This window comes from Oryctolagus cuniculus, chromosome 10 (genome assembly GCF_051225735.1).
Source record: "Oryctolagus cuniculus isolate XC-2025 breed Fujian yellow rabbit chromosome 10, ASM5122573v1, whole genome shotgun sequence".
Lineage (NCBI taxonomy): Eukaryota > Metazoa > Chordata > Mammalia > Lagomorpha > Leporidae > Oryctolagus > Oryctolagus cuniculus.
The window spans coordinates 23857810-23873831 of record NC_142876.1 but is presented as its reverse complement, the minus strand read 5'-3'; the positions used below and the strand labels follow the sequence as shown (position 1 = coordinate 23873831).

The 16022-nt window shown below is 35.7% G+C and overlaps 1 protein-coding gene across 3 annotated transcripts; it reads left to right on the top strand.

Moving 5' to 3' along the window:
* The first annotated feature begins 8070 nt into the window (after nt 1–8070).
* LOC108177176 (uncharacterized) lies at nt 8071–15522 on the top strand. 3 transcript variants are annotated; one of them, XM_089305105.1, is made up of 4 exons: nt 8071–8205; nt 8738–8836; nt 11501–11572; nt 12412–15522. In XM_089305105.1, the coding sequence occupies exons 2-4, from the start codon at nt 8780–8782 to the stop codon at nt 12793–12795; spliced, it is 513 nt and encodes a 170-aa protein (XP_089161231.1). In that variant the 5' UTR covers nt 8071–8205; nt 8738–8779; the 3' UTR covers nt 12796–15522. The 3 variants fall into 3 exon arrangements, with proteins under 3 accessions (XP_089161231.1, XP_089161230.1, XP_089161229.1); XM_089305104.1 differs by having other exon boundaries at nt 8738–8845; XM_089305103.1 differs by lacking the exon at nt 8071–8205 and having other exon boundaries at nt 8227–8845.
* The last annotated feature ends 500 nt before the right edge of the window (nt 15523–16022 follow it).

Below are 16022 nucleotides of genomic sequence, written 5' to 3'. Positions count from 1 at the left end.
TTCTTGACTAGCTAAGAACAAGGAGGGCAGGACAAGAGGCAGAATGTGGGAGTTTCTTTTTTGAAGTGGATCTCACAACTATGAGAAGAGGGTAGGAATAATAGTGCAATTCTTTGGGAACTCTTGCAGCCCACACATGCCCACATTTTGTTTCTATAAAGCCTATAAACTGTCATTTTTGTTGTTGACCGAGTGAGTTACCCAGAATGTAATCTTGTATTTTTACATAAACTTCAAAGTCATGAGAGAAAAAGTTTGAATAGAACAGTTTATGTAATGGTACGCAGTATATGTCAGCAATATATAATAATAATTAAAATGTATTTGCTTGAGATGGGTAATTCAGGGAACACAAAAACAAATCTATTATTGATTCTGCTCCTAAGGGATTTAAAATTGCCAAATGGAAATTTTGTGTGTTCATAATTGAATTTCATTGAAAGTAAGATAAGCTGAAGTAGACTTGTTGAAAACAGAGACTGCTAATGAAGGAATCTGGCTTTTTTTTTTTTTTTTTTTTTTTTTGCAAATGGGAGTCCACTGAGTCTTCACACCTGTATTTAGGGCCATTATCCTAAAAGCAGTTAAAAGAATGGATTGGTGAGCAACAAGAGAGCAGATGAGCAGATGGAGAGAATCATTAAGAGCATACTGACATCACTCAGAGCCATGGTGGTGGAAATGGAAAGGAGAGCACACGCAGCTTCAATGTCAGGGAGTCTGTGACTCAGGCAACTCACAAATAAAACAAAATCCAAATGCAACACACCAAATCCTTTGGCTGGTGTTAGTCAAAGTAACTATTTGAAATAGATGTCAGGTGTATGAGATAGAAGAAAAAAGAGCACATTTGTAAAAGATAAAGACCTTAGCTCACCATACTCTATTATGTATTTTATGAATGTCTGGAAGAAAGCAGCTTAAAGTGGGCATAATGCAGTGATGGGGAAATAGAACTGTTGATTTCCCTGATTTGATCAGAACATCTTCTTTACTGTAATTAATGTCAATTTTATTGTGTATATTTAAAGTTTATATAATGTGATGTTCTGGGATCCATGTAGATAATATAGTAAGTCAAATTAACATATATAACATCTTACATAATCACTTTTTTGTGAAACAGCAGCTAAAATCTACTTATTTAACAAAAATCCCAAATACCATATATTTTATTAACTATAATTCTCATTAGAGACATGTGCCATTATTGTGTATCAGTAACTAATCCGTTTGATCATTACACATTGTGTACATATAAAGTGTCACACTGTACCCCACAAAATGCAGCAAAATGGATGGGACTGAAGATCATTATTCTAAGAGAAATAAGACAGACACAGAAAGACAGATATCACATGTTTTTTCTTATATGCCGAAGTTAATTTATAGAGTATAAAAAGTGTGTATGTTATATTATTTGCTATAGAGACAGTCATAAATACTATCTTCATCAACATGATAATATACCCTTCTTTCTACCTTCTTTCTACCCTTCATCTACATGATAATATACCCTTCTTTCCTCACTGTGTTATCATTGCCATAAACCCCATATTTATGATATTAATATCCATGTTTTCAAGAAAAAATCTAATATATATGTATGTATATAATATCTATATATTACATGAATATGACAAAAATAGAAACTTAAAAATAAATTCTTGGGTCGGTGCCGTGGCTCAATAGGCTAATCCTCCACCTAGCGGCGCCGGCACACCGGGTTCTAGTCCCAGTCGGGGTGCCAGATTCTGTCCTGGTTGCCCCTCTTCCAGGCCAGCTCTCTGCTGTGGCCCGGGAAGGCAGTGGAGGATGGCCCAAGTGCTTGGGCCCTGCACCCCATGGGAGACCAGGAGAAGCACCTGGCTGCTGCCTTTGGATCAGCGTGGTGCCCCGGCCGCAGCGCACCAGCCGTGGCAGCCATTGTAGGGTGAACCAACGGCAAAAGGAAGACCTTTCTCTCTGTCTCTCTCTCTCACTATCCACTCTGTCTGTCAAAAAAATAAAAAATAAATAAAAATAAATTCTTAAAATTAAAAATAAATGAACAAATAATTAAAACCAAAATAAATTTAATTGTCAACCATTTAAATGTCAAGTGAGATGTTTCACAATTAAATAAAAAAGTGATAAAAGAAACAAGACAGTAAGTTAGGGTCAGTGAATAATAGAAACCAAAGTACACAGAATGATGACTGTAGTCTCATGTGTGGATAGTTTGATTCAAGTAACATCACTTGGTCTCTAAGCCTGGACTCTTACTGATACTTTATCCTCACTTCACATTCCTGAATTTATTTTTATTTTTTATTCCTATCTCATTGGCATAGCCATTTAGCACCTGTTGAGCATTCTACTCTTTTTCTTGTCCTGGTTTCTGCCATGCCACTCTTTCCTACTCCTCTTACCTCCTTGTATACATTTCTCCTTGTATTTCTTAATTGCCACTTAACCATGCCCATGCATTACTGTTATTTCTTAGCCTCTGCTCTTTGCCTCAATTCTCTTCCACCTCTATGTGCCCCTTTGAGACCAACTTACTGACTTTTCCTATCCTTAAGAGTGAGGAGCATCTATTCTCTCACCCTATTCATGGCTCTAATAATGTAATCACAAGCTGGGAAATAATTGTTGAGATTTGTGAATTATTGTGAATGATCAGATCCACAGCTCAACTCAACCAGATGTAGTAATTATTAGAGCAATTCAGGATGTTTTGCAATGTCTCTTAGGAATTATAACCATCAAGATTGGCTTTTCCTGAGACCTTTGGCCATTGAGGCCTCCTGCTTCGTGCTCTAAGGAAATATAAATGGCCAGGGCTGGCATTGTGCCATAGTGCGTAAAGCCACTGCCTGTAGCACTGGCATCCCATGTGAACACTGGTTCTAGTCCAGGCTACTCCACTTTTGTTCTAGCTCTCCGCTAATGCACTTGGAAAGCAATGATGGATGGCACAATTGCTTGGACTCCTGCACCTACATGGGAGACCTGGATGAAGCTCCTGACTCATATCTTTGACCTGGCCTAACCCTGGCCACTGCAGCCATTTGTGTAGTGAACTGGCAGATGGAAGATCTCTCTCTCTTCCTCCTTCTCTCTCTCTCTATAACTCTGCCTTTCAAATATATATATATATATATAGCCAATTAACATCTCATACTGAGACAGACTTATTAATTGCTGGAGCAGTACAAATTTCTCAGTCACACTGAGAAAGTTTACATCTACTAGATTACAAAAATATGCTTTAAAAGTCTGAAAATCTGAAACATTGACAGTGATGTAGAACAGTAGACATTCTTATGCACTACGCTTAGGAGTGCAGAATAGTATAAACAGGACCATATTTAGGAATTTTCAGTAAATTTGAAATATGCATACCCTGAAACACTGAGACTCTATTCCTAGACATTCATATCTTAGAGAAGTGCCAGGAAACATGTACAAGACGTTTATAGTACCATTATCTCATCAAAAATAAATAAAGAAATAAAGCAAAGTCCAGAGGCATACAGCTTGATATCTGTATCACTATTTCATATATATATATATGAATGATTATCAGTGTTGGTTATTTTTGGGCAGTTGTGGGGGAGGCTATTACTTGGGAAGTAGTTACTTGGACTTCAATTGTAACAGTAATGTCTGTTTATTGTGATAGGCAGTAGATACACAGTGTCTTATTATTCTTATAGCTCTATTGTTTGATTTTTGATGAGTACCTAAAAATATAATTAGCAAATATAATTACCCTCCTGCATTCTCCAACTCATGCATTCATATGAAAATGGGTTGGTTGAGTCATTTTGCATGGGCGATTTTAAAATTTAATGGTAGCTATGGGAACAAGGGTCACAAAATTTCTAGGTTCCATTGTCAGGGGTACGTTGTTCCTTGCTATTGATCAGCCAGAAGCACTGATAGCCATATGAGAGGATGCAAGATTGAAAACTATCAATACAGGGGAAATGAGAGCTTGACAGCTGTACTTTAATGAAAAATGTTATGGGATGGATATCAGAATTTAAAAAATGACACCCAATATTTGCAGGCACTAATTAACTGTGTACTCCAAGTCTCTTGGCTGTCATGTAGTCTCAGAAGAGAGATTGTTTATAATTATCATAAACCACATATTTTTGCAACTTTGTAACCCTGAACCAGTAATTTATCAGTTAGTCAACCAGTATTAATTAAGTTCTTGTAAATTGTGTGGTTGGTTACTGACCACTCAGGAAATTCTTTTCAAATAATAGGCTCCACTCTAGAGGAACTAATATTATAGTATTTTAATTATAATTGCTTATGTTCAATCCTATGGCATAGCTAACCTGAGACTTAATTATCTACAGAGAGAACTGAGAGTCAGAGGATAAAAATGAAGAAATGCAGATGGTAATTGAAGTGAGGACACATATTCAGAAAAGGTCAGTGTGAAAAGAATGGACACTCATCAAAAGTTATGGGTCTACCTTGTTTAACACAAATCAAGAAAATTATTGTGGGAAATAGAGGGCAATCAGATAAATAATCAATTAATAAACTATAAGATAGATATATAAATTGATTCCCTAAGTCTCAAAGTTTAGATATTCATGTAAAATCTGTCAAAATATTTTCTGTGAATGAAAATATTTATTCACTGTATATAATAATCAAAATGTCCAAGAAACAACTTTTAATTGTCTTATGCACCTGATCAAATAATTAAATTATTCATCATCAGGATAAATCATTTATGAAAACTTGACTAAATAATGTACAACTGAAAAACTATTAACAAATTGACAGGAAAAGTTACAAGGTAAATATTCTGAGAAAATTTGATAAATATTTTGGGGAAAAAGAAATTGATTTCAATTGCATTGACAATTTTATTGACAAAAATAAAATATAAAAATAAGAGATAATCTAATGTCCTAAGTGCTTAAAACATCTATAATTTAAAAAATTCTAAAAACAAAAATCTAGGAAAAGGGGCCTGAGTTGTGGTACAACAGATTAAGCCACTGTCTGTGATACCAGTATCCCATATCAGAGTGCTGGTTCCAGTCCTGGATACTCTGTTGTGATCTAACTTCCACCTAATTCACTTGGGAAAACACAGAAGTTGGCTCAAGCACTTGGGTTCCTGCCACCCATGTGGGAGACCTGGTTGGAGTTTCTGGCTCCTGTCTTCAGATCTAGCTGTTATAGCCATTTAGGGGGGAAATCAGCAGATGGAATCTCTCTCTCTCTCTCCCTCTCTCTCTCTCCCTCTCTCTCTCTCCTTCCCTCCCTCCCTCCCTCTCCCTCTCTCTCTGTTTGTCCCTCTTATTGTTCTTTAAATGAATAAATAAACCTTTGAAATTTTTTAAAACTCTATGGAAAATGTTTATAGCACATAAGGTATCTTGATGCACAAAATGTTCATTAGAAAAAAAGGAAACTGGGGACTGTGGCGTAGTGGGTAACGCTACCATCTGCAGTGCTGGCATCCCATATGAGCTCTGGTTCAAGTCCCAGCTGCTCTACTTCCAACCAAACTCCCTGCTAATGCACCTGGGAAAGCAGTGGAAGACGGTCCAAGTCCTTGGATCCCTGCACCCAAGTGGGAGACCCAGAAGAAACTCCTGGCTCTGGCTTCAGATTGGCCCAACTCCAGCTGTTTGGCCATCCGGAAAGTGAATCCACGGATGGAAGATTTCTCTATCTCTGCCTCTCTGCCTCTGCCTATCAAATAAATAAATCTTTACCAAAAAAAATAAATAAAGACAAGAAACTTTTTAAAAAAAGAAAACGAGGACAATGAATAGTAACAAACTTCAATAAAATATAATATGGACATACAAAATTGAATACATTAGTAAGCATGGGTATTCCATTCAATGTAGAAGGAGTCATATTTTCGTATGTATTATATAATTTAAAAAATAATTTATTTTAGGGTGTTTTTACTCTTATTAATTGACATAATTTTTATTCCTCATTCTACTGAGCTTCCATGTAATTTACTAAAACTTCTATATTTATCTAATAGAGATTTCATTACCAAGCCAACATAACAATAAGAGAGTATAAGAAATTGATCTTCTTTCTTTGACTTCCATCTGATCATCAGAGCCACAATAGAAATCCAATTATTAAGGAAGATGAACATTTATTTAATGCAGGAACATAAGAGTATAAGGCATGAGAACTTATGCCAGGCTTATGTGTAGTATTCAGGTTCAAGGTAGAGGATTTATAAGAATTGGTATACTTACTGAACCAACAAAGAAAACAAAGTGAGATTTGCACATAAGATAAAGATTATACAATGAATGATATGAAGAATATGAGTCCCCAAACTTTGTCCACTACTGGGAGACACTAAAGTGTTGTCAGCACTTTTTACAAGGGAGACTCCTGGATTAGAAGCCATCGAGGCTGGTGTTGAGCGAGGGTCAATCATCAGTCAGATACGAATCCTAGTTTTCTTAAAGCAATGGTACTTTTTTCCAGGCCACATATTTATCATCTAGTTTATTTTGTATTTTATCTCTTGACGTGTTATCAAACTTTAAAAATGGAGGTTTCAGTGTAATAAGCCTTATAAATGAATGCACAAGACAAATAAGTGGAAAGATATCCATATTCATGTATTGGAAAAATTAATATTGTTTAAAGTTCACACTAGTCAAGTAATAAAAATCTCCAAATTTGTTTGGGATCATGAAAGATTCCACATCACCACCAACACAGTGGTGAGGAAAAAAAAGCAAGAGGCTTTGTTGCCTTACTTCCAAATTTACTACAAAATTGTTATAAAGAAGGCAGTCTTGCACTGGGGTAAAAACAATGACATTTGTCATTTTATCCCAATTGAATGGGATAAAAAAAACCACAGAAATTCATACTCAAAACTCATAAACTTATCGTCAATTGATTTCTGAAAAATGTGCCAAGACCCACAATGAGGAAAGCATAACTTATTCAATAAATAGTGCTGGGATAAGTGGTATACTCATACATAAAATGAAAATGGGCCCTTATATCACCTGATGTACAAGAATCAACTCAGAATGGATTAAAGATTTAAATGTAAGACTCAAACCTGTAAAACTACTAGAAGAAAATATAAGAGAAAACTCCAGAACACTGGTCTTGGCAATGATTTCTTAGAATGGCCTGAATAGAACAGGCAACACAAACAGAAATATGCAAATAGGATTGTATCAAATTAAAAAGCTTCTGCATAGGAAAGTTAACAACTGACAGAGTGAAGAAACAGCCCACACACTGGGAGGAAATGTTGCCAAATCATACATCTAACAAGGGAAATATATCTAATACACACAAGAACTCAAAAACTGAATAAGAAAATAGTAAACAAACCTATTTTTTTAAAAAATGTGCAAAGGTCCTGAATAGACATTTCTTAAAAGATATACAAATGGGTCATATATCTGAAAAAAGTTCAGCATTATTAATCATCAGGGAAATACAAATTAGAACCATGATGAGAAAATACCTCACACCTGTTGAAATAGTTATTATCAAAAAGAAAATAAAAGATATCAAGTGTTGGCAAGGATACAGAGAAAAGACAGAACACTTATGCATCTTAGTGGTGATGTAAATTAATACATGTCATAGGCATTTCATAAGGCACTGTGGAAATTCCTAAAACTAAAATAGTATTATCACGTGATCCAGTCATCCCAATTCTGAGTATATATTCAAATCAGTAGGTTGAAGTACTATCTGCACTCTTAAGAAGACATATCAGACTTGCATTTGGATATGAGTGTAAGTCCATTAATGCTTTGGAAATGCACATCACTAGCATTCTCAAAAGTGGTTGGTCTATAAGAAATGCATGAATGAGAAGAGTCCTTACAGTCATTTTTTCCTTTATTGTCTTCTACATTGCCACTCTGGCAAAGGGTATCAACAATCAGACTGATAGGAAATCTCACCACAATTCTGCCTGATTTATCATGCACACTTTCCTTTGCGAGAAGCGGAAAAGTACCAAGGGCATTGTCCCCTGGTGTCCCTCCCTGATTCTTGCTGATCCAAAAGATTAGGAGCTGTGAGAAACAGTACAATAATTACATGGTTTAAAAGAAGATATCACAACATAAGAAGCAGACAAGACTTACTTTGGATAACCCTTGATTCATATAATCAAGAGCTACCGAATTGTACAGATTTTTTTCTTATCTTTAACTCCAGGTAAAACAATTTTCATTTTTTTCCTTGTACATCTCAAAACAACCAGCCTTCAGCAGTACAGTAGCCTTTACTCATCATTCATGATAATTTACCCTAATCTAGTAATCACAATATTTTCTAATTTTGGGACAGTTTTGAAATTAGTCATCACCATAATCCTTCTATTTGCTTAGCCATAGAATTTCGCAATATTCATAATCAAGGAGTGGCTTTGTATGCTTTTAAGAAGTGAAAATTAAATCCTTAACCTATGAGAAATCAGATTGAAACAATTTTAAGTAAGTTGCTTGAAATAAGGAGGGCAGGAGCTTATACCTGCTCATAATTCTGGAGTTATTCCTACAGATGAGATTATATTCTCTGTGCCATTTATGAAGGGAGCACATATTTCCTTTTCTCAACCTATCATAAGTTGTACAATTCAGATTGAATAGAAACTTTTCTGCAGTTTTCATAGTCCACATTTAATAAACACACAATTATTAACATAGCATAAACATAGGATTTCTTCACTTCTAACCCATAAATTCAGTAACAGTTTTGGAGTTGTGCTTGCAATACCAGCTTTCTTAGTATGAATGGAAAACAACGGCGGTATACTCTGGATACTGAACAAAACGAGGCTGAGCTTGTGAGTATGGTAAATACCTTTTCATTGTTTTCATGTCTAATTTGTTGCTATTGACCTCTGACATTTAACCCTTCAAGACAAGAAAGTTGCATTTGGTATGATATTTGTTATAACAGAATGAATGGAATCTTGAATGTCATAAGTAATCATAAGGTTGAAGGAATTGTTTAATATATAAAATAGTGCTTTCACATCACTTAAGGGCCATGTGTTAGACTTGTGGTTTAAATTTTGATATTTCAGAAACCTACTGTAAGGTACAACTAGACAAAATGTTGGTAGATGATTTGAAATGTCATGTTTATAGCAAATATTAAAAATACTACTTTTTTATGTATTTGAGTCAAACGAAAATGTTTATGATAGTTTGTTCCTCAGTAACTGTGGCCTACTTATATGAACAAAATATCCCAAAGTGGGGGAACTTGTGCTTATAATGTGTTATTCTACCAAAATACAAATACATATTTTAGGACCCTAATGACACAGTTGTAAAGGTCACAATTCTCATTCAGATGAATTACTTCATTTTACACATGAGTAATTTAGAATATTAGGAGCCTACATAGCTGGTAGCCAAGTCAGAAACTGGATGCAGGTTTCTCATGTATAATCTTCTTGTTATAAAAAATTATTTTTCCAAAGTCTTGATTATATGCTTTTAGCAAAGAAAAATAAATTCTATGATTAACTCGAGGTTATAGACAAAATAAAACAAACAGGATTTTATATAAGAATTATTTTCCAACTTGAAGTTTGTATCTCTGGTCAGTTTGAAGATTCAGTAACTAGACTACAACCACTTCATTTATATCTGTTTCATATTCCATGAAAGCTACAAAAAGTCCTTATTTTAATGACATATGTCCATCGTCATATTTACTTCTCTTTTTGCTAATGTATTAGCTATCATTTATGGTGTTTGCCTACAAAAACAAAATATTTGTGGATTCAGTACAATAAGTATAATAATAAGTTAATTATGCTAAACAGTAAGATGAACTTCTGAGATTATAAAGAAAAGGAAAGGAATGATAAGATCTTCCCATTTTTTAGTAACCTGACAACCTATAATCTCTGTTTATCTCCCAAAACTAGGTGCAGATTTCCTTTGTGCAAATATCAGATGAATGTTATGTGCTATTTTAGAACACTTGGAAAATATGGAAAAATGCATAGAATAAAAACACTCATCATCTTGTCCAGAGAAAATTCCTGCTAATATCCATCTGTACCACATGTAATATAATTTTAGCCTTTGGGTTACTTTATTTTGCCATATGAAGTTCTTATCTAATTACCTAAGCTTTTCCTCCAAAATGTCTGTGAGAATCTTAATTAGAAGTTAGGGAATTGATAGATTATAATACTGAAATTTTTATGAGAATATTTATCCAAGTTCCCTTTTTGTTGTTCTGAAAAGTTGTATTATTTTCTTTATACAAGTCCTGTGACATGTATATACTTTATTACTACTGCAAAGCAATACGCATGCCCATACACACACACAAAACATCTGCTGTTATATGTTCGTTGATAATTTTATAACTTGCCAACTTAATGAATTATTGTTTTCTTTTTCTTTTTTTTTTTGACAGATAGAGTTAGACAGTAAGAGAGAGACAGAGAGAAAGGTCTTCTTTCCATTAGTCCCAAATGGCTGCTGCAGCTGGCGCTGCACTGATCCAAAGCCAGGAGCCAGGTGCTTCTTCCTGGTCTCCCATATGGGTGCAGGCGCCCAAGCACTTGGGCCATCCTCCCCTGCTTCCTGGGCCACAGCAGAGAGCCGGACTGGAAGAGGAGCAACCGCGACTAGAACCCGGTGCCCATATGGGATGCCGGCACTGCAGGCAGAGGATTAGCCTAGTGAGCCACGGCGCCGGCCCCGAGTTATTGTTTTCAATAGATAATATGGTTGAGTCTTAGTTTCTGACGGTACACTATAGTATAACTTGCATTTAATAATAATTTTGTCTTCATATTTTCGTTGTTCATACGTACAATAACACTTCAAAAAGTTAGTGAAAAACTGGACTTGTAAGTTCATTTTGGTACAAAACCTTTTTGAAAACCATGCATAAATTTTTCATCATAGACATTTTCCACAAGCATTTTGAATATACCTTAGATGCATAGAATTCAAAATGTTCACACCAAAAGTATTTTAATTTCATTTCCATGATCTTTTGAAGTAGCCTGCTATTATCCAATAATGATTATAGGAGAAATTCTTCACTCTTTCTGTGTGTAACAACTTATTTTTGTGCTGTATATAATGTTGGTCTTCCTTCTGAAGTAAACATTCTTTACAGGAATTATTCATTTACTTTTATTGAGGTTTATTTTGTTTTTTTTTTTTTGTTTTTTTTTTTTTTTTTTTGCTTTTGAATGCTGAAATACATTAAATGATACTTGGGTAACCATTAAGATGATTATTTTATTTTCCATATTGGATCATTTCATATGAAAATTATAATGTATAGTTCATATCATTAAACCATTATTACAGTTGCAAATTCTCCTAGAATTTGATTACTTCTTTGTTTTATGTGTACTGGATTTACATTATTTTATATTCTTATGTTCCTGCATAAGATAAATGTTCATCATCCTTAATAATTGGATTTCTATTGTTTATTTATTTATCTACTTATTTCACTTCAGTTACCCAGAAATCCATACAGCTCAAATGGAGGGACACACTGTGGTTGCAGAGTGACAATCCAGCCACAATTGGTAAGGTTTGGGGACAGAGCAGGGGAAGGGATGGCTTTCATTCTTTGAAATAATGGTGGAAATAGGCCAGGCGCATCTTCTCCGTCAACCCCTCTGCAGGGCTTGAGTTGCTACCATGTGATCGCTAACCTGGGACCCAAGATCCCTAACAGTGCATCAGTTCTGGATTCTATTCCTTGAAGATTCTTTCTACTCCACAACAGAGCTAATTGCTTTTTTCTGTTTTGATATATTTTTCAAACTCAATTAAATTCCCTTGATTTGTGTTTAATGGATAAAACGTATTTAATAAAAACTGTTCCAATTACAAACTTTCAACTTGTAATTCAAAAATTGAAATAACATAATGAGCAAAACAAAACCAAACCCTGACATTTTCCATTACCCAAATATGACCAATCTAAATGTCTTGATATGCCTTCCCATTATTTTTCTACCCACTTACACTAGTTAGATAATTTAATTTATATTGAGATGTTAGTAGCTGATAATAACTTAATGTAATATATTCCCGAGGCAATCTATTTATATTCAAAAATGAAGACTTCTTGTGGTATAAGAGGATAACAAAGGAGATATTTTGTCCCCAAGATGCATATGCATCTTTGTGTCTACATGTCCTGAACATCCACACTCTTGTGTTTGTATATGTGGGTGTGTGTATGAGAGAGTTAGAGAGAGAGAGAGAATGCGAAAGAGAAGGAAACAGCTGAAAACTTTGTTTTAAATAACAGCATTTGAATTAATAAAAAATGTTATTTTTATTGCAATTGAAAACAGTTACCTAAGTCACTACAATGGAATGTGATGAAGCATCCACTTTTTATAAATCTTTGCAGGTTACAGAAAATCCGTGGTCACTCTTGAAAACATTCCTAGTGTGTCTGTTGGCCTGTCTAATCTCCACAACACTTGTGGTTCTTGTAGTGTATTTTGTCCACTTCGGCAGGCCCACCAGCAACACCACCATCATCATTCAGCCAGATGGGAAGTCCAGTCAAGTGACTTTCACCCCTGCTTCTACCCCATCTGCTGCCTCCTCACCTCCACCTGCTGCTTCTACCCCATCTGCTGCCTCCTCACCTCCACCTGGGTCTCAGAGCACCCCGCCTTCTACTCCCGTGACCAGCCAGAGCTCCTCTACCACCGCAGCCCCATCTACCCTGGAGTCAACTAAAACCACAACAGTGGACCACGAAGTTATCATTGACTATGACAAATGACATGTTTGCACAGTCACCCTGCTCAAGCCGGTCAATGCCCTCACCCTGAAGAAGACACGCCCAAACGTCTCTCTTCCCTGTCCTGACATTCTAAAGAATTTGGCTTTGTGAGATACTGCCCATTCTGCTCAGTTCTTTGCTTGTTCCCCGTAGGATGATGACTCAGTCTTGGGCACGGTAATGTTCAAATAATTGGAACAGAAAAAATTCAGTGGAGCCTGGGAAACTGATCAAAGCTAAGGCACAAAGTATTCTCTTCCTCTGTCCTGTCCAACCAACTTGTTCTCACTAATGAGGACTTCTCTTGATGCAGAGGCTGCCAGGCGGGCCCTGCTCTACTCAGCTCCCTCTGTGCTGGCCCCAAAGCCAGTGGTTACCATGAGGCTACTATGGATTCTCTTTCAGTCTCATGTACTTCACTGTTTTTAGTATTTGCATGCCGGAAGGGAAAGAAACAAATGTTCAATTTAAGCAATTAAATAGCATGATTTATTCTCATACTTTCTAGTCATTATAGAATGTTTCCCTCTATCAGAGAATTCAGAAACAGGAAGCCAGTATGGGTAGAAATATTCAAGGAGGATTTCAGAGAATGTTTACCTTGGGAGAAAGGTTGAAGGCTCAGTTTTATATAGAAATCATTAGAACAGAAAAGAAGAGTGCCAAGGTTTTTAATAGAATTGAAAGCAAAAGCTCTCTCAGAAAATGGTCAAATGGTAGCAAGTGACACATTTATATGTATCTGTACCTTCTCACGTATATTGTCATATTATTTTCCATATTCTATATTTGGCTTAATCTCTAAACTGCTACTTAGAATTTTCTTTTTATTTTATTTTGTTAATTTTTTTTTTACAGGCAGAGTTAGAGAGAGAGAGAGACAGAGATAAAGGTCTTCCTTTTCCGTTGGTTCACCCCCCAGATGGCCACTACATCCAGCGCACTGCACCGATCCAAAGCCAGGAGCCAGGTGCTTCCTCCTGGTCTCCCATGGGGTGCAGGGCCCAAGTACTTGGGCCATCCTCCACTGCACTCCCGGGCCACAGCAGAGAGCTGGACTGGAAGAGGAGCAACCAGGACAGAATCCGGCGCCCCAACCAGGACTAGAACCTGGGGTGCCAGCACCGCAGGCAGATGATTAGCCTAGTGAGCCACAGTGCTGGCCAGAATTTTCTAACATTTAAATTATTTTAGGCTTCATACTGTAACGTTGGGACTACTTTGCTCATAATTTCTTGTGAAACACAAAACTTATTCAATGTTACTTACATTCTTCTGACTGTGTAATACTTAGTAGAAGCATGTACTTTCCAATGTGGAAAAGAGTTTAGAAATAAAGAAACCTTCCTGTCCTCCCGTCCATCTCTCAACTCTACAGAAGGGGAAGATTGTTCCAGAGAAGTGGTGCCCCAAGCCAAAGGCCCAGCCTCCATGAGTCCATACTAGAATCCACATTTCCTGTTTAGACCTTCTGATTCTCTTGTCTACCCCCTTAGAGGTCCAACACAGGTTCCAAACGCATTGTTTTGTTATTCAGGATTTCCCAGAGCAAAAGATGTTGTGTTCTATAAGTACTAGATTGGCTTGCTACAGTCACTACCAGGCCACTTAACGTAGACCTTGAGGTCTCACTGAGTAATTAGGCTTTGCAAAAGAAAGATGAGCAGTGAGTTCATTCTTTAAATAGTTGTTATTTGTGGGCAGCTATTTTATTTCTTAGACATTGGTAAATAGAAAAATTTGAGTCTTAGAAGAATAATTCTCTAGGTCACTATTATAGCAGAATTTAAGAAAGATGAGAAGTATTATATAAGTTTTAGAAATCTCATTAAGCTTTAGATAAAATTAGTAAAGCTCCAGATGAGAATTAATAAAGCACAGTGGCATAAGAGCATGTGCATTTTTCCTGAGCCATTTTAAAACAATTTATTTTATTGTGCTATGTACGTCCTCATGAGGAAGAAAGCTTACATTCTCTGTGTTCAAATGTACTTCCTTATATAGGTTAAATGTTTTAGTATGATATGAGTCAAAAAAAGTTTTATTAAAAGGTCCTAAATGTATTCCTATTAAAGAGGCATTTTGTGTTCGAGTAGCTATTCCAGATAACCAGATGCTGTGGTAAGAGCTGTTCCCATCCCTTACTTTCAGCTGTCAGGCAGCATGCAGGAGGGTAATGCAGAAGCCGACTGTCAGAGGAGCATCAGGTCCCAACAATCCATCTGCAAGGTCAAATGCTGGGTTGCAGGAGACTGTGATTAAGCTTATCTGCGATGATCAGGCTTCCTGCGTTTTATTAAATGGAAATGTGAAATCGCTCTTGAATCCTCTTTGTTTCACTTTAGGGTTTATAGTCTAATAAAATAATACAATAGTTGACAGAGTTGTGGAAAATGTCTTCCAGGTTAGAAACTCATAACTTGAATGAACATTTTACAAACTATTATGAAAATTCTAAGTGACACGCACATATTCAGTAGATAAGTAACTACCCAGTTCTAATGCTTTATTCAGTAAATATTAAAACCATTATATTCTAACATTTATTATTACAATGTTTTTCACTGAACCTGAATGGAAATAATATGTCTTATATTTGTATTGAAAATATCTTTTATGGGCACTGTTTTGAGTCATCATTTGTTTTTAGATACAAGAGCTTTGTTTCAGATATTCAATTTTTGTATACATCTACATCAAATAAAAGTGTAATTCCTGTCTTTACAAGCTTTATTGAAAAAAGTTCTGTTAGGCATTTGTTTCAAAAATTGATCCATTTTGCTACAATGAAAATCTGCTGTAACAGGTACTCCTGGTCTACAATGATGTTCACAAATATTTTAGGTAAAACCTCTTGCCTGGTATATTAATCTAAGCCACTCACTTTGGTACTGTATATTTTCAAAAGATTTTTTAACCATCTGTATTTTGTAACAAGTTATAATTTGTGGACTTTCATCTGCTTAGTCTTTAAGTTTTTCTATAACTTCCGAACATTTGATTAATTACCAGTGTAGTGAGAGACATTCCCCATTGTGTCCTTCTCATTTTGTCACATCTCTTGCTGACTTTGCCATAGCATCATGAGGCCATTTACCAAATATTGCAGTAGTTTTCTTTTGTCATTAAAAATGGTCACCATCATAAAGCATTTATTCTTAAAACCACTTGCAACATTTATAATTTTCCCACCATTTTGAATATTTTAATTATTTCCTCTCTTTGCA

Bases quoted from the DNA above. Each gene is read 5' to 3' on its own strand.
- LOC108177176 (XM_089305104.1), top strand. From the start codon at position 8,780: ATGAATGGAAAACAACGGCGGTATACTCTGGATACTGAACAAAACGAG. The intron at 8,846-11,500 runs GTAAATACCTTT...ATTTCACTTCAG, and splicing joins AGGCTGAGCTTGTGAGTATG to TTACCCAGAAATCCATACAG. The intron at 11,573-12,411 runs GTAAGGTTTGGG...AAATCTTTGCAG, and splicing joins TGACAATCCAGCCACAATTG to GTTACAGAAAATCCGTGGTC.